This window comes from Ciconia boyciana, chromosome 1, assembly GCF_034638445.1.
Source record: "Ciconia boyciana chromosome 1, ASM3463844v1, whole genome shotgun sequence".
Lineage (NCBI taxonomy): Eukaryota > Metazoa > Chordata > Aves > Ciconiiformes > Ciconiidae > Ciconia > Ciconia boyciana.
Window position 1 is genome coordinate 5,531,258 of NC_132934.1, and position 23,455 is coordinate 5,554,712.

A 23,455-nucleotide genomic window follows, 5' to 3' on the forward strand; every position below is an offset into this window, starting at 1 on the left:
GCCGGGGCCGTGCCGTACCGTGCCGTGCCATGCCAGGCCGGGCCGTGCCGTGCCCCACCGGGCCGTGCCGTGCCGTGCCGTGCGGTGCCGTGCCGCACCGTGCAGTACCGGGCCGGGCCGGGCCGCGCCGCGGTGCCGCTAGGGGATGCCCTGGCTCAAGGCAGCGGCCGGGCCGGCCGGCGGGGCGCGGGCGAGCAGCCAATCAGCGCCTCCCGGGGCCGGCGCCCCAGTTCCTGCTCGCCCCCCATTGGCTGCGGGCGCGGCGGCGGCGGCCCCCGCTGGGCGGCGGGCGGCGCTGCGGGCGCGGAGCCCGCGGGGGGTCGGCGGGGCCGGGGCCGGGGCCGGGGCCGGGGCCGGGGCGCCCGGGGGTCCCCTCCCTCCCGCAGCCCCGCCTCGGACGGGCAGCCTGCCGCTGCCCCTGCCCCGAGCCCCGCGCAGCCTCCCCGTCTCTATTGGAGGCCCGCCGGGACCTCCAGTGGAACGGGGAAGGGGACACGGAACCCCCCTAAACCGCCCCCAAATCGGAGTGCTTCCAAACGCGGCCGTTTCGCTGCGCTTATGTCCTTGAGAAAGATATAGTCTAAATCCTTGATGCGACGGAGCAGCTCTAAACCCGCCGGTGGAGGGGGAGAGGCAGCTTTATTTCAGGTGGCCGGCCCCCCGGAGGCCCTGCACCTGCCGGCACATCCCCGGCTCGGCCCGGTCTCGCTCCCGGGGGGGGGCTCCGGTCCCTCTTCGCATCCCCCGGGGTGTCCGTGTGGGCAGGAGAGCCGAACCGGTCTCCACCGCGCACGACCTCCCCGAGCGACCACTCGCAGAGTTTCCCTGCCAGCGGGAAAACTTATTTTCCCCTTTAAAAAGGGAGAATTAAAAAAAAATAAAAATGGAGGAAAAAAATTAAAAGAAGTTGGTAAAAGGGGGTTCCCGCGGGTGCGCGGCGGGGGCAGCGCGGAGGCGGCCGGTGCGCCCCGCCGGTCCCCTCCTCAGGCGGGGACAGGCTCCGCCTCCCCCGGGCTTATGACACTGGAACCTCCTTAAGTTGCGTCTCGCCACAGCTGTCTGTAAGCACTGAGCCGGCTGGCGCCATCCTGCTCCTTTCAGAAAGAATGCCTTCCCTGTAAAAAAAAAAAAAAAAAAAAAAAGGGGGGGGGAGGAAAAAAAAGAGAGAGAGAGAGAGGAAAAAAAATAGGGCGAGCGAGCGACCACAATCTGATCTGATCAAGCACTTTCAGCTTCATCCCTCCTGGGTCTCATACTGCTTCTCCACCAAGGTTTGTGCAGAATTTCTTTAGCAACTTGTCGCGCTTTTTTTTCCTTTCTCTCCCCCCCCCCCCGCTTTTCTCCTCGCTCTTTCCCTTCACCCCCACCCTCTCCTCCATCGCTTTACCCCCTTCCTCGATGTCCCCCCCCCTTTCTCTTTTCCCCCTCTTCCCCCCTTTCTCGGTTGCATCATAATTAATGAGCGATCAAAGTGACTCTAGGCTGCAGAGCAGCGAATGGCACAAGTTCTCACCGGCTTAAGCCACTGGAGCTTCTCAGGTGCAAATGGAGCAAATAAACAAATAAACAAACAACGGCGACGACCCCCCAAAAAAGCCAAAAAAAAAAAAAAGAGGCAAGAGTAAGAGCTGAGGCGGCAGGAGCGCGGTTAGAGCTGCTGGGCTCCGCTCCGAGCCGGGAGAGGAGAGAGCGAAAGAGAAAGAGGCGCTGGGGAGAGAGGTGGGTCCAGGGCAGAGCAGGCGCTTCCCAGGGATGGCTGCCGAGGGATGGGATGGGTTTTCTCCTGCCTAAAAAGTCAGGTGCTAAAGTTCAGAACTTCTCAAGAACGTTTCTCTCTCTGCCTCTCTCTCTCTCTCTCTGCTCCTTCCCTTTCCTCTTTCTCGTTACAGGTGATCAAAGAAGAGAAACATCTGCAAAAGAGCGGAAGATACCAAGGGGATCTCACTTTGTAGAGATTTTTTTCCCTGAGTTTATTTGTTTTCCCCTTTTTTCCCCCCTTTTTATTATAGTCTTTTTTTCCCCCCTTTTTTCCCTTTCTCTTTTTTTTTTTTTTTAATTTATTTATTTTTTTGGAATCAATCGTTTATCACCATAACCCCCCTCCCTCCACTTTAAACCAAACCTAACCAGAAACATCCCCAAACTCGCCGAGCACTTTCCCCCCCACCCTCTGCATAACTCCAGCACCGTCTCCCCCTCCTATCTCAAGCCCTCCGCGCCTTGCTGAGGAGGAGGAGGAGGAGGAGGAGGAGGAAGAGCAGCGGCGGAGCAGCGAGCGCGGAAGATGGAGGTCTCCACGGACCAGCCGCGGTGGGTGAGCCACCACCACCCGGCCGTGCTCAATGGGCAGCACCCGGACTCGCACCACCCCACGCTTGGCCATACCTACATGGACCCCACGCAGTATCCTCTCGCCGAGGAAGTGGATGTACTTTTTAATATCGACGGACAAGGCAACCCCGTCCCGCCGTATTACGGCAACTCCGTGAGAGCCACCGTGCAGAGATACCCCACGGCCCACCACGGTGAGTGTGCCCACCGAGACCCCGGCTCCCACGGGGAGGCCCCGGCCCCGGCCCCGGCCCCGGCCCCGGCCCCGGCCCCGGCCCCGGTCCCGGTCCCGGCCCCGGCCCCGGCCCCGGTCTCGGTCCCGGCCCCGGTCCCGGCCCCGGCGGCTCCGCGCTGCCCCGAGCCCCGCCGGCCCGGCTGCCGTCGGGGAAACTACGTCACGGGTGGATTTTGGGGTTGGCTTATTGGAAATAAATAAAAATCCAGGCTTGCTTTCTTCCTTTATTTTTATCTCTTTCCCTCTTTCCCTCTTTCTCTCTTTCCTTTCTTTCCCTCTTTCTCTCTTTCCTTTCTTTCCCTCTTTCCCTCTTTCCCTCTTTCCCTCTTTCCCTCTTTCCCTCTTTCCCTCTTTCTTCTTTCCCTCTTTCTTCTTTCCCTCTTTCTTCTTTCCCCCTTTCTTCTTTCCCTCTTTCCCTCTTTCCCTCTTTCTTCTTTCCCTCTTTCCCTCTTTCCCTCTTTCTTTCTCTATTTCTTTCTCTAGATCTTTCTTCCTTTATAGTTCTTTCTTTCTCTTGCTCTCTCCCCTCTCTTCTCTCTCTCCCCTCTCCTCTCTCCCTTTCCCCCTCTCTCTTGCTCTCCTTCTTTCTCTTTCCTTCCCTTTCATCTTTTGTTTTCTTCCTCTTTCCCTCTCTCTTTTGCTTTACCCCCCCCATCAGGTTGACAGTTAGGGTTTTCATACCGTGTTTAACTTTTGCACGATTAAGCTGCTCTGGAGAAGAAAGGAAGCTGGAGAGCAGGGGTGTGAAAATGACCCTGCTGTCCTCACACTGCGGCTATTTCATTCGTACTTGGTGAGCTTGTTAGGCTTGGGTCAAAAGTTTTGCACATCCACCCAGGGCCGCACCACGGCACGTCTTAAAAAAAAGAAAAAAATAAATCCCTTGGTGTAATTAGGTATCAGATCTGGTGTGTTTTCCTGAGGGTCCTGCAGGAAGGTAATGATCCACAACGTGAATTTTGTTCCTGGGTCACAGCTTTTAGAGAGGAGGGGAAATACCTGGGGCCGATGGGGCCCAGGTCGGTGAAGGGATGAGTGCTTCAGTGCCATCTTTTATGAAGACTCAGAGAGATCCAGTATTTATAGCTGGAGTTTACCTGTATGGTTAAAAAATAGGGAAAAGAGAAAAATAAAAAAAGGAGGGAAAAAAGCAGATGCTGATTTGTGAAGGCGGAGAGTGACCTCTGTAGTGGTGAAATCTAGAAAGCCTGAGGTTTGCAGTGGAAATCACCTCAAAATCAAGGAGAAGAAAGTGGGACGAGCGAGTGGAGACAGAGCCGAGCCGGGTTCAGGGGGCTGCTCCCAGCCCTCAGCTACTTGTTGAGTGCGAGTCTGCATTAGGCTCCGCTCAGTAACTGCATTGTTCTGCTATTAGTCCCTTTAAAACAATTATTTCTAAGGATCAGCAGCCTTTGTCCTTTCTTTCTTTTCTTTTCATTTCTTTTTTCCAATATATCAGCAGAAAGTGGAAATGCGGTCTCTCTGATCTAGCCTGAATATTATTTACTATGCTACTTCCTGGAGAAGATAATGAATCTTGACCCTTTCTATTGGTATAACCCACCTTCCCTTCCTTTCGAGCAGTTACTTTCAGTATTGTTCACAAATGTCTGGTACGATGAAAACTAGCTTGGAGATTTTCTAGACACACACGAGCTCCCATGCAAACATACGTATCCACGCTGCACCAGCTCTTTAACTATCTGTGGCTCTATAGATCTGTGTTTGCATCTCTCCTTCTGTATATTTAGCAGTGTCTATACACATATCACGATACCTACAGAGGTTAAGGCTCTCTAGATGTCAATGCATTTCCAGGGCTTTATTAGCAGGCACAAACTTGCTCTCCTCCAGTTGAATAACTGTGTTTTTCAGCTTATAGTGATGTGTTCAAACTGCTGTGGATTTGGGTAGATTTGCTTCTTTGGAGAGAGAGAGAGATATATATATTTTAGCAAGGGCAGCGATTAATTTAAAATATTAGGTATGATCCGTTAAGAGCGTTTATAACCAAAGAAAACAATGTTTGACGACGTAAATGTAGTGGGTTTTTTTTTTTGCAAAGTCCAGGTCTGTATTTTAAAATACAAGCGAAGGGTCTCTTGTCATAAGAAGGGGACGGAGAGTTTCTTTTGAGACAGTTGGTACTCTCTGTGTGTGCCATATCACCACGAAAAAGCTGTCTAAGGTTTATGTGCAGCCTCGTGGAAGAAAAAAAGACTTCGCTAAACTTGCAAAGTTTAGCAGCTCTGTTGGAAAGGTTATTATCACATCTGGGGGCATCTTCTGGGCTTCTTCGTTTGGCCAGAATATTCCCAGGGTTTATAGCCCACGGCTGCATTCGGGAAATTATTTTCCAGCTAAGAAAAAACATGATTTCTGCAGTCGAGGCTTGGCAATTTCACGCAGGATCTTCGCTTCAAAGTCCGCGTGGGATTGTCTGGAAAAGGGGGAGAGTGAAGCAGGGCTCGCCAAATTCCGTGTCCCAGGGCTGGCATCCCTGCTGGGGGGGGTCCCGACCCGGAGACCCTGTCCTGACCAGGACCGGGGCCGCCACCTCAGCCTATTGCAGCTTTTAAATTTTCCTTTTTAAAGGGCAGTTGGGGGTTTGCCTCCAAGATGTAATTTTGCTTGCTCCCCCCCCCGCATGCTGAGCTCTTTGGGAAGGAGGAAGGGGGGGATACAGCCCGGTACCCCCACGGGGGGCTTGCCAGGGTGGCAAAGGGAGTGTAACCGGCGTTTCGCTGTGCTTTCTCCGCGCAGGGAGCCAGGTGTGCCGGCCGCCGCTGCTGCACGGCTCGCTGCCCTGGCTGGACGGGAGCAAGGCGCTGAGCAGCCACCACAGCGCTTCCCCCTGGAACCTCAGCCCTTTCTCCAAGACTTCCATCCATCACAGCTCACCGGGACCCCTTTCCGTCTACCCACCCGCCTCCTCTTCCACTTTATCCGCCGGCCACTCCAGCCCGCACCTTTTCACCTTCCCACCGACCCCTCCTAAAGATGTGTCCCCGGATCCGTCCATCTCCACCCCCGGCTCCACCGGCTCCACCCGGCAGGACGAGAAGGAATGCATCAAATACCAAGTGTCCCTGGCCGACACCATGAAGCTGGAGTCCTCTCACTCTCGGAGCAGCATGGCCTCTTTAGGAGGAGCCACCTCCTCCGCTCATCACCCCATCACTACCTACCCACCATATGTCCCAGAATATGGCTCTGGACTTTTTCCCCCCAGTAGCCTCTTAGGAGGATCGCCTACCGGGTTCGGGTGTAAATCGCGACCGAAAGCACGGTCAAGCACAGGTAGGGCTTTTGGCTTCTTCATCCCCGTTGCTCGGGAGAGGAAGCTATGGGGGGAAACGGGGGGCGAAAGGGGAAAGGCTGCGCCCCCCGCTCCTCTCCGCACGCAGAGGGATGCGCACAAGCATCCGTGTGATGAAAGCCCCCCGGGGGGGGGGGAGGACAGACGGACTTTACCTTCCCCCCAGGTTGCCCTGCTGGGTTTATAACTAAACTCCCCCTTGTCCAACCCAGGCTTGGGGGTACAACCCCAGGCAGGCCGGGCCGGGAACCCAAACCTTCCCCCCCCGCTGCCGCAGGGCTCCTGCCCCGGGGGCGATCCGGCCCCCTTCGCCGCCCCGAGCGCCTACGGTGTGCTCAGCTGCGGCGCCTAAGGAGGAAGCGAAACCGAGGGAACCGCAGCATTAGTGTATCTCTCTGCATTTTAATAATGGTACTAAATCCCGGCCAACTTCCCCCGCCTGCCCTCCGCCTCGGTTTTTCCAGGGCCTCTTCCCATGCGGCGCCCGGAGATGCGGGGAGGGTTTTCCCTGGGGCGGTGTGTGTGTGTGTGTGGGGGGGTTCGCCCACGCAGCCCCCAGCCCCATCCAGCTCCGTGCCAGGGTCTTTGACCACCCCTAGCCCCATCCAGCTCCGTGCCAGGGTCTTTCATCAGCCCCCCCAATGCAAGACCCCCAAAGCATCCCCCTGCCCGCACCGCTCGGGGGGGAGCTGGGGGGTCCCAGCGCTGCGCACCCCGCGGAGGGGGGGCAGGTTGCGCGGCTTCGGCTCCCGACGGCTGCACACTCCCGGGCTTGGACGTTTGTGTGCACCGAGGGGTAGTGGGTGAGCCGAGGGGGGTGTGTGTGTGTGCAGAGGAAAGGGCGATTAGTCAAAACTCTTTTTTTTTTCTTTTTTTTCTTTTTCTCCCCTTTCTATTTTTTTTTTTTTCTCCGAGGAGGCTGCTGCAGGGTTGCCTGGCATGAATGAGATCAGTTTTCAGGGTTTTTCCAGGGTGACATTTACTCTGTCTGTCTGAGCAGGGACTGTCTCTATTTAGCTGATATGTTTGAGCTAATCCAATTATTTTCAGACTGCTGCACGCGACAGTTGCATTGTTTATCCAGCGCCAGGAACTTTAATAGAGTCCGGATGCGGTTTGAGTGACAAAAAAACCAGACCTGTATGTTTTGTACATGAAAGCAGGAGAGAGAGAGAGATGGAGTGAAACAAAAGAGAGGGACAGAGACTCAAACAGCCCCGGAGCGGCTGCCCCGTTTAACCAGAGGGGAACAAAACGACCTGGGTATTAACGGGACCGGCTCCCCGCCTGGCCCCGGTACGGACCGGGCGCTGTGTCGGGGTAGGGACCGGTTTGTCCTCGCCCCCGGTGCAAGGCTGGGCTGGGCTGGGCTCTCCCGGCCGTCCCGGCGCCCGCCGAGGCGCAGCTCCCGCCGGGGCACCGGCTGCGCGGTATTTTCAAACCGTCTTGCCCACCCCCAACCCCCCCGCCCCGCCTCTTGTTTTCCTTTTGCCACTTTCTGTTACTTTACCTTCTAGAGAGACCTCTGCGGTTCGTGATAAACCAACCCCAGGAGCAACACCTATTTTTTTTCTCTCTTTTTCTTTTTTTTTTTTAAAGTTGATTTTAGCAAGCTGGGAAGCTCGCAGACAAAGTGCTGGAGGAAAAGGAGGAAGGGGGTGTTTTTGCAGGATGAAAGAGGGAGAAACGGCTGCAAATGTCTTTTATTTTTTTTTGTTGGGGGGGTGAGACGAAAGGGGTTTAGTGCAAAGGCTCTGGAAAAACGGTTGCCGTTTGTGGTTAGGGTGCGGATGCTTCTTGCTCGAACGCAGCGCGGGCTGGGGCAGCGGGGAGCCGGCTCTCTGCTGAGTTAGCTCTGCTCTGGCCGGCTGAGGTCTTCTGCTGCTCTCAGGTGGGCTGGGAGTGCCATTAGGTGCAAGAAAAAAAAAAACACAACAAAGCAAACACCCAAGAAAAAACCACTCAACCCTCTGAAAGTAGCTGAGAGGCATGCCTGCACCCCCCTCAATTCCATCCTCCAAGCTGGGAGCTGGTGGGCTGGGGGAGACTCCTCCCAATAGCAGGGGGAGAGGATAGAGAGGTGCCAAAAAGGAAGAGAAGAAGGAGGGAAAGACCTTAATCAGGGCTCAGGCAGGCTCGGGCTCTTTGGGATCCCAAATATCAGGGATCCCAGGCTGCAGATGCAGTAGGGAAGCCAGAGGGGTTTCCACAAGTTAGGTAGTGGAAGCTTAATTGCAAAGTAATCAATAGCAGATATTGGCAGAGTGGTGGTGTATTGGCTGGGGCCGGGGAGGTGTTTTGGTTGTTGATCTGTGATGATTTTGGAGTCCTTGATGTGGTTTGACCTGACGCTAAAGGAAGAGCCCCCCCCAGGCTCATGCACCCCCCTGGGAGCTGGGGCAGTGCTCAAGGAGTGACCCTGGGGTCCTCATACACATCAGAAAGGGGGCATGGACTTAAATTTGGTATCCATTCATCTCGGGGGGGTTGGAGGCTCCTGCAAAGCCTGCCAAGGTTCGTCTGGTCCATATGGCAACATGAGGGCTGTACGAACCCTTAATCCAGAGGTGAGGGGGAATTGTCAGCCCCCTCCCCCGCAAAAGAGGGACCTGCAGGAGGGGTGAGAGCTTCTCCAGGGAGTCCCTTGAGCCACCATGGGGTTCGGGTTGTTATTGTCACCATCCCTCTTTCCTGCTGCTGGGACACAGGCCTGATTCTGCCTTTGGGGTGGTGCTGGGGAGGGGAACAGGATCAGGCCCCGCCAGACTCTCCAGCCTGTGCTAGGGATGTCACTCAGCCATGGCCTTGGACCCTTGCTTGGACATCCCGAGCTTGGCGAGGACTGGCAGGGTCTGGCATTGCTGAGTCTCTTGGGGGGTTGGTTGGTTTTTTTTTGGGGGGGGCCTTTCCCCAGCCCCTTTTACCTCCGCTTTCCCTAAGTGAACTATGTGCTCTCTTGTTTCCAGAAGGCAGGGAGTGTGTAAATTGTGGGGCTACCTCAACCCCTCTGTGGAGAAGAGACGGCACCGGGCACTATTTGTGTAACGCCTGTGGACTCTATCACAAAATGAACGGGCAGAACCGGCCCCTGATCAAACCCAAGAGAAGGCTGGTGAGTCTCCTTCTTTTTTACTTTTTCTTTTCCTTCTTCTGCAACTTTTGCTTCTTGTCTGCAGCTCGGGATGGACAGGCAAGCACAGCCAGCTCCGAAATCTGGTCCCGTTGTGTCAGAGGGCTGGGAAGGGGGGATGCTTGGAGAGATGCTCCCAGGCGCTGTGGGCCTCAGTTGTCTGGTCCTCTTGCAAACTGCAAAACAGGTTAAAAAATCAAAATCCAGGACTTCTTGCAAACCAGAAGTGAGTTTTCTCCCAGGTCGCAATGGGGCGGATGCCTCTGCACAGCGCTTCTGGATGGCAATCCGAGGACGGTGGCTCTTTCCAGGGGCTAAGGGCAGAGTAATCATTTCCTAGTGACCAAAGAGATTATCAGGAGAACAGGATTTCTCCTGGGCTCTCCACACTGCTGTCCTCTCCTTCCCAAGTGTGTCTTCATCCCCCTTGGCTGGTGTTGTCGTGAAGGGGGGACCCAAGCTGGGTACCGGTCACCGTAGCTGGTGCCACTGGGGCACCAGTTGGACCTTGGTCCCGGTGCCACTTGAACCTGGTGTGGTCATTTGTACCTGAGCCATGTGGGTCTCAAATTGTGTCATTTCCCTCTGAGCTGGTGTGAGCGAGGACACAAGGTAGGGGATGGCAAAGCCTGGTGAGCGTGCAAAGCCCAGCGTGTGCCCGGAGAAGTTGGAGGAAGACGAAATGCGCGGGTAAATATTTGAAATAATAGTTGCAAGCCTTGCGACTGTACTATGTACAGGCAATACGTTACAGCATCCCCAGCGATCTATTTATGAATTTCCCTGGAAGCCACAAAAAGATCTGGAAGCTGTGGGCATGGCTAATAAATGTGTTGAAGTATATTTGGCAAATAATCAGGCAAACCACAAGGGGAAAAAACATATCAAGTGGGGGAAAAAAAATGTTCCCTGCTTGGGAAGTTATTGAATATTTCGAATCGAGGCATGTTTGGTTTCGTTAGGATTAAAGACGTGGACGGGCTCCTGGGAGCTGCTCAAAATGCGGAAGAAAAGTGGCTCTCACCTCTCCGCGGAGTTTCTGAGCTGCTGGATGGATCTGGCCAGTTGCGTGAGGCTTGTGCCCGGCATGGCCGGATCCTGCGGGCAGGCAGGGGGTGGTTCATTGGCCTCGTGTTCCCTGTGAAGGTGCGTACGGCCTCGGTCCAGCAACTCTTAGGCACAGATTCGGCTTCCTCACCTATGAGATGCCTGCAAAATTCCCACAGGCGCTGGGAAGCGTTTGCAGGATGTGACCCCAGGAGGGGTTATGCTGTGAGAGGCAGCGGAGTCGGCTCTGTCTGGCCGTGTGGGTTTTGGGGAAGAGATGCAGGTTTGCTCCTCTACCCCCAAACTTCCCGCAGGCAAAATCTCTCTGTGCTTTCCCCTGGGTTTTTTCCGTCTAGGAAAATGTTGGTCTCCCTCTTCTTTCATAGCCTTGTTAGAAAAAAGGAAAAGCTTTCTAGGGAGGGAAGTGCGGGCTGGGATTTTTAATTTTTTTGGGCAGCTGTCTTGTTCTCTTCTCCTCCTCCCCCTGGCCCTTCTGTCTTAAACACACACACCTCGTTTTCTTTTTTATTTTTTTTTTCCCTCGTTCTCTCTTTATGCGTAAAGTTAACTTCCTAGGAAAAAGCTGCCGGATATCTGAGCCCTGGAGATAACTCCTAAACAACAGTTCTGTTTCCCCAGCCCAAACACACAGGAGCTTGAGCGTATCCAAACAAGCGGAGGGGGAGGCAGAATAGGAAAGCGGCTGGAAAGGGAGGGAGAGCTTTCAAAAAGTGTCTGATGGAACCACGAAAGAATGTCCCGAGTCACCCTCAGCCCGGCACATGTAAAATGAACTATATAAATAAATACATTGTAAAAGGTCATTCTTGGGGGGAAAAAAAATAAGAGAAAGAAAGAAAAAATGTAAAGAGAGACCTTGTCTTGCATAATCACTCCAATCTTGGGCATTTTAGTTAAAGTTTAAGTTACAAAAAAGTTCTCATTCTTTGGATATGGTCTATGCTAAATGGGAACTTTTGATTTTTCTATATATTTTTTTTCTCCAGCACTGCCTGGGAAAAAAAAGGAGAAGCATTTCTAATGCTGTTTGCTTCTATATGTATTTCCCTTGCTAAACTCCAAAAAAAAAAAAAAAATCGGAAGGCACCAAAGCTGGGCCCGTGTTTGCATTTTGCGTGCGTGGATGTAGATGTGCGTGTGTGCCCGTGGCTTGACTTGATCTTTCCTGACTCGTGAAGGCGAGCGGGCTGGGGAAGGCGGCGTGTGGATGGAGGCTCAGGGTGGGGATCCAGCGTGTGTTCCTCTCCCTCTGCCACAAGTTTCCTGTGAGACCTTGGGCTGGTTTTGTAGGCTCTGATCCCAGGCGTGCTGAAACTAATGAAAGGACTCGATGGGTTGGAAAGAGAAGGCAAATAAATCCTTAGATGCTGAGAACCCAGCTCAGGCCTTATTAAATTCAATGGGTGTCTCTGTAAGGGCTTCCTTTAGGGGAGATGGATGGGGCCTTGCCAGTCGAGGGGGCTCAGACAGGTCTGCTTTGGGGGGAAGGAAGAAGATCTGGAGATGTTGGCAGGGGCATCAGGAACGGGCAGGTGGTACCACGCCACTGCTCTGCTTAAAAGGTCTACAGCCCTCTTGGAGACTGTTCCTGTCCCTGTCGAAGCCAGTGGCAGCCCTGTCACTTATGTTGCTGAGATAAAACCTTCCTCTGGATTTTCTTCCTTTCCCTGCCCGTGTGGATGCAGAGCTCTCTGTTTCCGTGTCCAGCCATGCTGGTTTTGGAAGGATTATAGCCAATTTCTCAGAAGGCCCATGCATGTGCAGTCTTTTTTTAGGAAGCTGATGCTTGCAGCTTTCTGGGTACCCCATATAAATCCAGACACTGAAAATGCCTCTTAATTAAGCATCTTTATCAGTGCTTGGTTCCTCCTGCACGGTCCTCAATTCCACCTTCTCGTCACTGCCAGCGCTTCTGAAGTTGTGCCCTCGCTCACATGCAACTGGGCCATGGGGTCTGGTCCTATAGATGCTATGGGGCACCCTATTATTCATCCCATTACTTACATGGTCAGGCTCAGGTCGTGACTAGCGTCAGTGGATGCCATTGCTGGGAGCTTTTACAATAGCGTTATTATTCATTGTTTCCTGCCTGCTGCTGGTGTCTACGGTATAAGTTGGTACAGCATGAAAGGTACAGTCTGGGATCGAAAGAGCACAGAGTTTAAAATATTCAGCTCACGACGCTGAATTTTTGTAGGGGAAACACGGCAGATGGAAAAGGTTTTAGAGAAGATAGTGGACATTGTAATTTATTTGTTTATTTAATGTCAGAGTTAGTATGAAGGTAGCAAGGTGGTGACCAGGCATGTCTTTTAAACGCACTTACCGTAAGAGAAATTACAGCGAACGCCGTGTAGAAACCCAAAATATCTTCAAAGGGGATGTTTCCCCTGTGCGGGCTGAGTCAAATATCACTGGTTTTTAGAAATTTCCTTAGGCTTGATTTTTGGGTCTGATAAGGGCAAAGCTGCCACCGAGAGACTCAATCCAGCCCCTGAGCCCCCCGTGCTGGCTGGTGGGAGCTGGGGGGGCAGAGACTTGCAGACTCGGCCCCTGGGTCTCCGCGAGAGCCCGGCTCTGCAAGCTGTTGTGTCCATGCTGCGTTTGAAGCGTGCGTATTAACCCGTTGATTTTGATGGGAACCAAATTTGGGGCTGTGGCATGGTCCACAGGAGGATAGGGCCGAGGCGTGTATGCGCATATCTGTTGGGGGCTCTGCTGTTCGTGGTGGGATGCTTCAGCTTTTCCTGCCGGCTGTGGGATTTTTGTAACCAAAGACCTGTGTGCCGTTCCCACCTCCTGCTTGTCACCAGCATGGAGAAGTCAGCTAGAGGCCTCATCGGGCTTGAGATCGGCTCGTTTCAGTGTGGTTTATGGTCAGGCAAAATGGAATTGTCCCCACAGACAGCTGGTGAGAGCCCCTTGCTGTCAGATCAGGCTCTCTGTGATGCTTCCTAATGCTCATGGGCATCGTATTATTTATATTTTAGGCAGTCCTTTTTGTCTAATTAAAAAAAAAATCCTCTCTATCTAAAACAAAACCAACTCGTCCTCTCTCCACCTACGCCGCATTCAATTATGATTAAAATTGCAACATGACCTAACAAGAGTTGGTATTAACGCTAGCGCTGTGCCAGTGTCCATGTTTGCATTTTGGGTTTGTTGTACGGTATCCAAAGATGTGGTATTTTTTTTTTTTTTTAAATGTTGGATGTGCTACAGTGTGCGGCTGTGTGGGGTGAGGGGTAAATTTGAAACAGTAAGAGCACAAAAGAGAGCATTAAAGGCTCAGTTCTGCAAGGTGCCAAGCATTGCTATGATCTGGCAAATCGCTTAAGCACATGTTTTAACTTTAAGCACATGAGCAGTCCCATTGAAAGCAACGCATCGGGATGAAATCAGAGCTCTGGGACTGTGTCATATTGATGAAGAAGAGATAGGACGGGGATCTAAAGGTCTTTTTTTAGGAGCTGTAGGCACTTGCACACAGGCAAACATGCATACACATTCACATGGGAGTCTGCAAACTCCTTTTCCTCCTTCAATGGCGGAAGGACAATTTGTTTGCTAAACTTGCAGTTTTTAAATGATAAGCACAAATGCATGCATGTGAAAGAGGAGCGATTTTGCTGAATTAGGCTTTGCTAAATAATTATCACAGCCAACAAAAAAGCTTCTTTATACACCTTGACACGTAGACTTTTTTTCTTGTCCCTCCCCCTTTATGAAATGGTAAATTCTTCTTTCCGGCTCATTACCAATCCTTAAATAAACATGAAGGTTTAGGCTGCAAAAGGGTGTAATTAAAAAGTTGGGATTCTCGCTCTTTGCCACAGTGTTATTTCCGATCTGGAGCCTGTATCCTTTGAAGCTGAGCTGAATTTACAGGACCGGGCTGTGCTTGCGGTCGGACCCGGCGAACAGCTGCCCACCAAGCTCAGCGCGGGTCTCACCCGGCGCTCGCTGGAGCCGGCGTGACTCATGCCGTTGACTCCGGCAATTGTTGGTTCAGGCCCTGACTGCAGAATTAGACCCCTGGGGGGTCTGAGAGAATTAAGATGGAAAGACATGCTGGCATTTAAATAATATTTTCCCCTCTGGAATGGGTTGTGCCAGCGCTGCTAATTTTGATGAGTTCTATCAGAGGTTTAGCACTCACTTTTAGGATGCCCCTTGGCACCTGATTCAGTTCATATATAATTTGGGATTAAAGTACCTCGGGGATTTTTTTCAGAATTACTATTTGTTCTCACAAGCCAGTTTCTGGAGGCCTCTGCCGATGTGCGTCAGTCTTGCAGGGTTGATGTTTTCTTTCTCGGCAATTTTGCTGATTGCATCTTTTTTTTTTTTTTTTTTTTTTTTTTTTTAACATGGGTGCTTTTCTCTCCTTCTCATCCCCTGTCTCTCCCCTTCCTTTCTGCAGTCTGCAGCCAGGAGGGCGGGCACATCCTGCGCGAACTGTCAGACCACCACTACCACCCTGTGGAGGAGAAATGCCAACGGCGATCCCGTCTGTAACGCCTGCGGGCTCTACTACAAGCTGCACAATGTAAGTGTGACTGTAACGCTCAAAAACGGGGCCTCGGTTTTGGTGCTCGATGGTCCAAACTGTTCCTTGACTTAAGGATTTCCAGTCTTGGGTGGTGCTGAGACCTCCTTTATCCCTTTGGGGACCTTGAGGGTTGGAGCAATGAGTCGGCATCCCCTCAAATGTAGCTGGTCTGGCTTGGGGAGGTATACAACAGGTCTGTTCATGGGTAATGTTAGAGCTTTCCCATGCCTGAGCCAAGAAAGGAAGAGTGGATCAACACAGAGAGACGTTATCCACTGCCGATCGGGCTCAGCACATTGGAAAAGACAACACTCCGTCCTGCAAGCTGATACCCCTTCTATGTGTAGCTTGGTTCCTCCAGCAAATACAAACTCTGGAAAAAAAGCAAAATGTGCCAGCAACTGTTTAGGTCTTTCTTGGGTTTGTGGCTGCCTTTGTCCCATCCCTCCACCAGTCTCCAAAGATGATTTATTTAGGTCTTGTGTTTGCCCGGGTTGACGCAAGCGATTTCTAAACCAAAAAGGACTTGATTTAGTTAGCGGGTTGCAGAGTCTGCTCAACCTGTGATGTGAATTTGAAAGCATCTGTCATGGAAGAAAAGGAAAAATGAAATGAAATGGCTGGCAGATTTAATCTAATATCTCCATGCAAAGCCAGCTTGCAGGAACCAGGGATATGTGCCCCAGGGAGAGAGCTAAAGGGATCTGAAAAGTCTTCTACTGAGTAATACTGCTAATAAAGGAGTCTTAAGGCTACTCCTGTTACTCTCATTCCACATGTGGCATTAGAATAATTATTATGTCAGAAGAAGGAAAAGAATTTCAATTTCTCTGCTTTGATATCACTTTTTTTTTTTTCCTGAGTGGTCATTTGCTTTATGTTTGACTTAGAAATCTCGGGCTATGTTTTGCCCTCATGTTCACCCACGCAAACACATCAAAGACAGATTGGGTTTCACGGGGCACCCAACCCTTGTGGTGTCTCAGTCCCTTCCATTTGTTATTTCAAGCTCTTTGGTTTCTTGGGATGAGTAAACAAGTTTGTATTAAGTAGGAAAAAAAACTCAACCAGGGTTATTTTTCACCTGTTCTGTGAGAGGCATCTCTCTTGGAAAAAAGGAAAATGTGTTTACCCTTTAGTGGGCAGGCGTCTCAGTACGTTTTGAGTCCTAGGTAGCAAGCAAAGCTTGTCATCAAACTCTCAGTGTGATCACTGCAAACAAAGGGGTTGGACCCAGAGTGAAAGCTCTCAGAATATCACAAGAAAATATTCTCTGTTTTCTATTTCCATGGCAAGAAGAGAGCAAGCTCAGCCAGCTTCACTGGAGGAGTCTATGCTTGTGCTGTGTTTTCATTTTGGCCTTGTAGCCACCAGTGGTAGGACTTAAATCACATAGCTTGGGAGACCTATAGGGAGACCTATACCTGAGCTGCTCCCCCTGTACCCCAGCAAAGCCCTTTGAAGAAAATAGGGTCTTCTCAGCTGCCATTCATTGGACCTGATGGAGATGCCTGTGTTTGGATGAGATGACTTGTACCCTTGAAGACGGTGTAGTTTGTCCCCATGACTACAAAGGTGGCAGGATGATGAGTTCAGATGTATCTACCTGCATTGTAGACACCTGACTGGAAGAATCCCCCCTAAGGTGTCCAGAATGGTGTCTGAGTGCTGAGGTTCTCCAGAAATGTGCCTGCAAGAGCACGTCCTTTTCTTTTTCACACTAACGTTGTGAACCTAGTTGGCCTGAATTGACCCCTAGATCCACTGTTTAGGGAAACTCCGATCCAGCTGTGAAATTTGTGACATGGGGCAGGCCTTGAGCACATTGGAAACATTTTCACATTAATTAAAAACACCGACAGCTGCTTAAAAGCTCAGCACAGCTACTTACCAAAGTCAAGTAATATCTTGCCTTATGAGCAACTCCATTAATGGAACCTGCTTAAATGAAACCCCTAGAGGACTGAGATACTGTGTGCAGAAATATAACTAGGCAAGGATACTAAAATCTGGCTATGAGTGTGTAGATCCTTTATTTTTTCCCCACTGTTTTAAGATGATGCTTAGTTATGACCGTGGTGAGAAACAGGCAACATCGCAGCAGATAGCCCTTGAACATACCACCCTCCGCTTTAAAGGTCCACGATGGCAGAGGATTGGAGCATTATTCTGCAGCCCAACTGGCTTTAGAGGCTGTGACTGTGAAGGCCACATTGTGCTTCAGAAGCCAAATACGAGTGAGTTTTTTGTGACCGGTGGTAAGGCTGTGGTGGCTTCACGGAGATGGCTTCTCTTTTTGGCTGCTGGGAGGCAGGACCTAGGGAGCTGCGCTAACAGCCTGGTGAATGGCACCAGCATCGTCCTTTAATCAACTCAAGGCAGGGAGGAAGTTTGGTGGTTGCACATGGACGAGGTTCCTTGGCTGGTGCAAATTGGTCTCGTCTGTTAAAGTGCAAGACCTGTTTGTGTAGGCTGTGGTCCTGCTCCCTTTGTGTATCTTATCTGCATCGGTTCTCCATCAGGAGAGGTGTCAGAAATAGAGAGGCTCATTGTAGCATGTCCCTCCCAAGCAGCTGGTGTGTCTGCACAGATGTGCCAATGCCAGTGGAAGGCCTTTGGCCGCTCCGACGATGCCTTCACCCTGTTTCAGGCTTGACTGTAGGAAATTCCTGACTGCTTTTTTATCCCCCCCATTTTGTCTTTTTTTTGGGTTTAATGAATTTTTCTTGGGCCTTCAGATTATTAGGTTATTTTAATGGATTGATCTGAAGATGAAACTTACCCAGTTTTTAAGTCCACACTCGGAAAGATTGCAGTGAAAAGGCTATTTTTTTCATGGTGCTGTTTTTTCATGGGGCTATATCAGTTTGTTTTACTGTTGATTCCCACAGCTTAAGCAAACCCATTTGTCAGTAGGATAAAAGCAATAATCATAATAGTCTTGGGGTGCATTTAGTGAAGCTGCTGGCATTTCTCCCACTGACTTCAACAAGAGCCGTCTCCATTAACACCAGTATTAACAATGACTAATATTTCACATTGATACGGTGCTTTTCATCCTGTGGCATCCCAGAGTGCTTTCTAAGATACAGCCAGCCTGGAAGATTAACCCAACATTGTAATGACTATGTCTGAAGGATAAATCCGCTTCAGTGACAGGACCTTATTGAGGTCAATGGCAAAATCCCATTGTCTTCAGTCAGAGCAAGATCAGACCTATAATGTTTAAGACTATCCCCTGGATTTGATCTGTTGAATGTGAGGTTCTTGTCCTTGTTATTTTAGTCCTTCTTAGAAGTGGGATGAGCCTTCACTCACTTCAGGGGTGAGTGGGAGTGTACCTTGCTGGAGCTGCACAGCAGACTGGCCTGTGTCCATAGAAATGAGTGAGTTGCCATTGTTTTTGGTAAAAGTCCTCAGAAAAGGCCTTTATTTCACAATACCCTAAAGCAGGGCTATGCGTCCCAAGAGCAGAGCAGTCGGTATTTTGCATATGATAAAACAAAGAGCATAATTCCTGCCCATAATTAATTGACTCCATATGAAATTAATGAATTTCATATACATGCATTGGGCTGGTTTAATTTTAATTTAGCATGTGTTTGTCATTTTTATGACAATGAATTTTCATGGAGAAGGTCTTCCCTCCGGGTTTCTCACTTCTGTACCCTAGAAACAGAGATGGGTCCATGGCTTTGATGTTTTGGGGATCACTTCAACTCTTCTGTGACTGGCCTTTGAAATAACTGGAAAAAATTTCCAGTTTGCTGTTGTGACTCTGCTGGTCTCATTCTTCCTGACATTGATGCGAGTCCTTATCTGTTTGGCACTTGGGTCAGGTACCTGCTAGGAAGGTGAGACCACGTACACCGGGATGATGTGTCCAGCTAACAGCTTGGATGGCATCTCTGACCCCAGTTGCAGGGCTGGCCATGGCTTTGTCACCATCCTGAGCAAAACTGGTATTCCTATCCTCAAGTTTCACATCAAATAATGGCCTGGGCTAATCTGCTCTTAGCAACTGAGTGAAACCTGAGACATGTTGCTTTGAGGAAGTGGTCACTGTCCTGCAGGACATGACACCAAGCTACACAGGTCAGGACCCTATGCTTGCTCTAAGAGCCAGCACAGCCCCAGTCCCAGCACCAGGCTGATGTCGCTTTGCCACCACCAGCTCCTGAGCTTGCACCTTTGCTGCTTCACCTGGAAGTCAATTCTGGCTGCCCCTGAGCCTTTGTGTCACAATGCAAATCCTCATTAGGAGCTGGGGAGCCTGGGGCTCGTGTGTGCCTCCCCAAATCTCAGCTGGATTCATCAGGGATCGAGACTTCCAGGTCTCCTCTAGCATTGCTGCCTGGTGGGGCTCGCTTGGGGCTTCCTCCTGGCTTTGAACCTGGACAACACGTCTCTGCTGGCTGACTTAAAACAGGTCAGGCAAAGATTTCCCATCCCAGCCATCCAGCTGGAGCAAAGGGCCTTCCTTGTGTGTGTATCCCTGTTCCCTTGGCGAGGACAGGAAGCCAGGGAGATGGGTGATGTTGTATTTAAAGCCCATGACATTTGAGGTGTTTGCTTGTTGCTGCCCCAGGGCTGTTGCTGGGCTGTGCATGGGCAGTTTTCTCCCTCCTACCTTTAGTAAGCAGGGCTGCTCCCTCCAACTCCCTTTATCCAGAGGCAGAGGAATCAGCCTTTTATTTGCCCATTTTTAGGATGAGGTGAAGTTTCCCATTACCGCTGGTATGAAGAGCATGGGGTCACTAATTCAGACGTGGATGATGAACTTTGGGATGCTTAAACTGGAGCAGATGAGCCTGGTCCTCCTCTCCCTGTGCTTCCATCCCCATGTGTAACAGGGAGCTATTGTATCCCTGCCTCCCCGGGGAGAGAAATCCATGAATGATTCCCATGCTGCAGGGGAAGGCATCAAGCAGTGGCTGATGAGCAAGAAGTGAAACTTTGCTGTGATCTGGAAGAAGGGACTGCTTTGTCCTTTGCACTGATTTAAGACCTTATGGATGAAGATCTGCTCAGGACCCTTGCAGGAAACTCTTTTCATTGTCCTTCACCGGGGTTGAGACAGTAGTTCCCAGTGGATAGCGGATCCATTTTTTCCCCCTTTTCTCCCTTTTGCAGAATATCTATCAGCACTGCTGTGTGCTCACATTTATTATGAACAGTGGTGTTCCGCCCCGGGGGGGTGGTTTTCTGGGCTCTTCTGCCTCTGCTGTGGGTAAAATTCTGCAGAGGAACCAGCGCAGAACCTGTGTAACTCCCAATGTAGACTCCCAAGTCCAGATTTTTAAGGATGTTTATGGATATTGGATACATAAATACCCTCCCAAGTGTGGTCTTCAGGGCTTTCACGGTGCCTGTGCTAATGCACATTGTGATGCTGGCTTTCTATGCAGCAACAGGAGTTTCTTACAGGAGGTCCAACAGACCTTTTCCTACCATTTCCCAACCCTGACGGGTGTATGGTTGGTCATTGCAGCTGCTTACGTCCACGCAGAAGAATATAATGCTTAGGTTTCCTATAGATATGTCTGAATGCAAGTAGAAAATGCTCTGCCAGGCAGCACAGATACCTGTTTCAGCACCCCCAAAAAAACCTGGAAGGCTTTAGAAATAAAATCGACCTGCTAAAGTAAACCTGAAAGGATGGTCAGAGCAAAATCTTTTGAAAGAATTAAAATAAGACAAATACCTGCCACTTTTGTGGAGTTTGCCCAGCTCCCTAATGCCGCTGTGAAAGTTTGAGACCACTCGTAGCACTGAAATCCCAGCAGCTCTTGCTGCTAATGGTTTTAGATCAGTCAGGAAGCCTCGGGGTGAGATGGTGTCTGCAGGGAATATTTCAAGGTGATAATGATTGGTTTCATTCCTAAACACGGTGCAATTACCTAATGTGCAGATAGCTGACATTTTTCAGCCGCTGCGAGTTATTTGGGTATGTTTTGCTCCCATGAGGCTCCGCCAGCAATTTTCTGTCATCTTGTCTTCAGAAATTTCAACCGAACTTGGGATTTCCTGGTGGGATCTGAACTTTGGGATGGGGGGGAGAAGTTGTGTAGCCGTGGCACCCGGGGTGTACAAGGGGAGGAGGGGGGCTGCTGGCTGTTCAGCTGGTCCTGGGCACATCCCCAGCACTGCCCGGGCATGCGGTACATGAATCCCACGGTGATTTGGGGAGAAGGGATGGAAGCACAAAAAAAATAATTGATTTTTGTTTAGATTAACAGACCCCTGACTATGAAGAAAGAAGGAATTCAGACCAGAAACCGAAAAATGTCTAGCAAATCCAAAAAGTGCAAAAAGGTCCATGACAACCTTGAAGACTTTCCCAAGAGCAGCTCCTTTAACCCCGCCGCCCTCTCCAGACACATGTCCTCCATCAGCCACATTTCACCTTTCAGTCACTCCAGCCACATGCTGACTACACCAACACCGATGCATCCTCCATCCAGCCTCTCCTTCGGACCTCACCATCCTTCCAGTATGGTCACTGCCATGGGTTAGCAAGAGACTCCCCTGCTGAATGCTTACGGTCTCAAAATGAGATTTACTTTATATACTTGCATTTTTGCAGGCGTGTGGTTATGGGTCTGACGTCCCGAATCAAATGGGAGGGGGAAAAAAAGAATTTAAAAAAAAAAAAAAAGTTATTTGAAGGCGTAAGAGAGAAAAAAATAAAAAAAACAGAAAAAAAACTACAAAAAGCACAAAAAAGGAAAAAAAAAGAAAAAAAAGAGAAAAAAGTAAAAAAAAAAGTTTTAAAAAAGTGATGTTTGCCACTTTTTAAAGGAACTCACTATGGCGTCTATGTATTCTTACCCACTGAATCTGGATACCATTTGTGAATAAGCCATTCAGAACTTGCATTCCCTATTGGACAGGATCTCTAGTGCTGTGAAAAAAATAATAAAATAAAATAAAAAACGCTGAACATTGCATATAACTTATATTGTAAGAAATACTGTACATTTGAGGAAGACTTTATTGCATCTGGGGAGCTGTAAAGAAAAAGGCATGAAGGACTCCAAGAGATTTTTTTTTTTAAAGGAAAAGAAAAAAAAAGAGGACGGGAGGACAATTTAAAAACCAGAAAAACAAACAATGCAGACCAAGAGGAAACGCGGTCTTACGAACAAATGGACCAACTGCCAGTCATGTCTTCTCCTTTTATTTTATTTTTAATTTGGTTTTTTTGGTTGGTTTTTTTTTTTCGGTTTCTTTTTCATTTCCGGGGAGAGGGAGGGGGCTGGCTAGAACGGTTTTGATGATGCATTAACTAACTAACTAACTAAATAAATAACTAACTAAATAAAACCTGTAGGGAGATCATTCATTTCAGGCCATGGGCCTTTTACATAGGAAGTACCAATGGTGTCAGGCAATCAGTGTTAACATGCGGACATTGCCAACAAGGGGTTTTCAGATAGCCATTCTCCAGGTCTATACGCATTGTGAACAAGTTCCTGTAATTGTTGTTTGTATGTATAATTCAACGCACCAAAATAAGAAAGATGTAGATTTATTTCATCCTATTATACAGACTGAATGGTTGTACAAATTTATTTACTGCTAGTGATAAGACCTGCTTTTTTTGTTTTGTTTTCATATTTTTTCCTCCTTTTTTTTTTTTTTTGAGAATAAACTAGATTAAATTCTGTTGACTTAAAAGTGTTTTGTGCTTGGGGGTGGGAAAGGAAATATGTTTCTTTCTTTATTAATTTTTTTAAAAAAAATTATTTTGATGGTATTTATTATGCAGTTACCACGGGTACAGGAATGTGTGTCTCTGCGCTCATGCAGACAGCCAACGCAGTGTTTGCGGTGGCTTGGTAAAAAAAAAAAACAAACACAGAACAAAAGAAAGAAAAACCCTCAAAAATAAATGGACTGCATGTTAGTGTAACCCCGCCGTCCGGTGTGTGCTCCCTGTCCCTCGAATCACAGCCCAGGCACTGCCCCTGCCTGCTGTCGGGCTCCCATGGGGGATGGGTCCCTTTTGGTCTCAGTCAACCATGGCCACCACGGTGGCAAACCTGTGCTGATGACAATTTGGGACTGAGATAAGTGCAAAGGTATGGCAGGGTCCTTATGGTCCCAGCTACTTTTTGGACAGTACTAGGGAAGACCCTGAGACTTTGGACAGGAGCTGGAAAAGTACTTTCTGCTCTGCCCCGTTGGGTATTCAGTGGTATAATTTGATGGTCTAAAGTTGAGCTCTTGATGTGAAATCCAGATGGACCAGACCCTGTCCCTGTGCTTGGAGGAATGGGCAGAATCTGTTACAAAAGGCTGGATTTGATGGTAGACAGAGGACAATTCCCAAAAATTCAAAGGCCATCAGCCAGCCCCTTCCTTCAAGAGTTTTCTTTGAAGTAATGCCATTTGTATTGATATCATTGTTGTTAATAGCAAAGTTTGGCTTTTATAATTTGATTTCTGACGGTTTAATCTTTAGGAATCGGTCCTCCTTTTAGTCTTCAGTATATACTCTTCCAGCTTCTTTATACCATCATAAGGGTTGGACATTTACTTTCCAAATGAAGGGTTAAACTTCTTATCACCCCAGTCCATTTGCCGGAGATTTAAGCATGGTGTGATAAAACAGCGGTTGCCAAGGCTGTGAGAAAATGCTTAAAAAACCCCAAACAAAAAACCAACGCCCAAATGTAAAAACCACAAGAGCTGTGACCTGCAAATGAATTATTATTTTTGTTTTTAATGTGGAATGAAATAACTGAGTTCTTTCACCCAGAAATATGTGTACTCCTGCCTTTCAGTGCCAAGTGGATGGAAAAATATCACCGTATC

General features: G+C 49.5%; 1 protein-coding gene across 3 annotated transcripts; it reads left to right on the forward strand.

Moving 5' to 3' along the window:
• Positions 1–1,104: 1,104 nt before the first annotated feature.
• Positions 1,105–22,284, forward strand: GATA3 (GATA binding protein 3). 3 transcript variants are annotated; one of them, XM_072857582.1, is made up of 6 exons: positions 1,105–1,271; positions 1,890–2,525; positions 5,330–5,866; positions 8,855–8,997; positions 14,507–14,632; positions 20,867–22,284. In XM_072857582.1, the coding sequence occupies exons 2-6, from the start codon at positions 2,285–2,287 to the stop codon at positions 21,149–21,151; spliced, it is 1,332 nt and encodes a 443-aa protein (XP_072713683.1). In that variant the 5' UTR covers positions 1,105–1,271; positions 1,890–2,284; the 3' UTR covers positions 21,152–22,284. The 3 variants fall into 3 exon arrangements, with proteins under 3 accessions (XP_072713683.1, XP_072713663.1, XP_072713673.1); XM_072857562.1 differs by having other exon boundaries at positions 1,106–1,271; positions 8,852–8,997; XM_072857572.1 differs by lacking the exon at positions 1,105–1,271 and adding an exon at positions 1,471–1,719 and having other exon boundaries at positions 8,852–8,997.
• Positions 22,285–23,455: the final 1,171 nt, after the last annotated feature.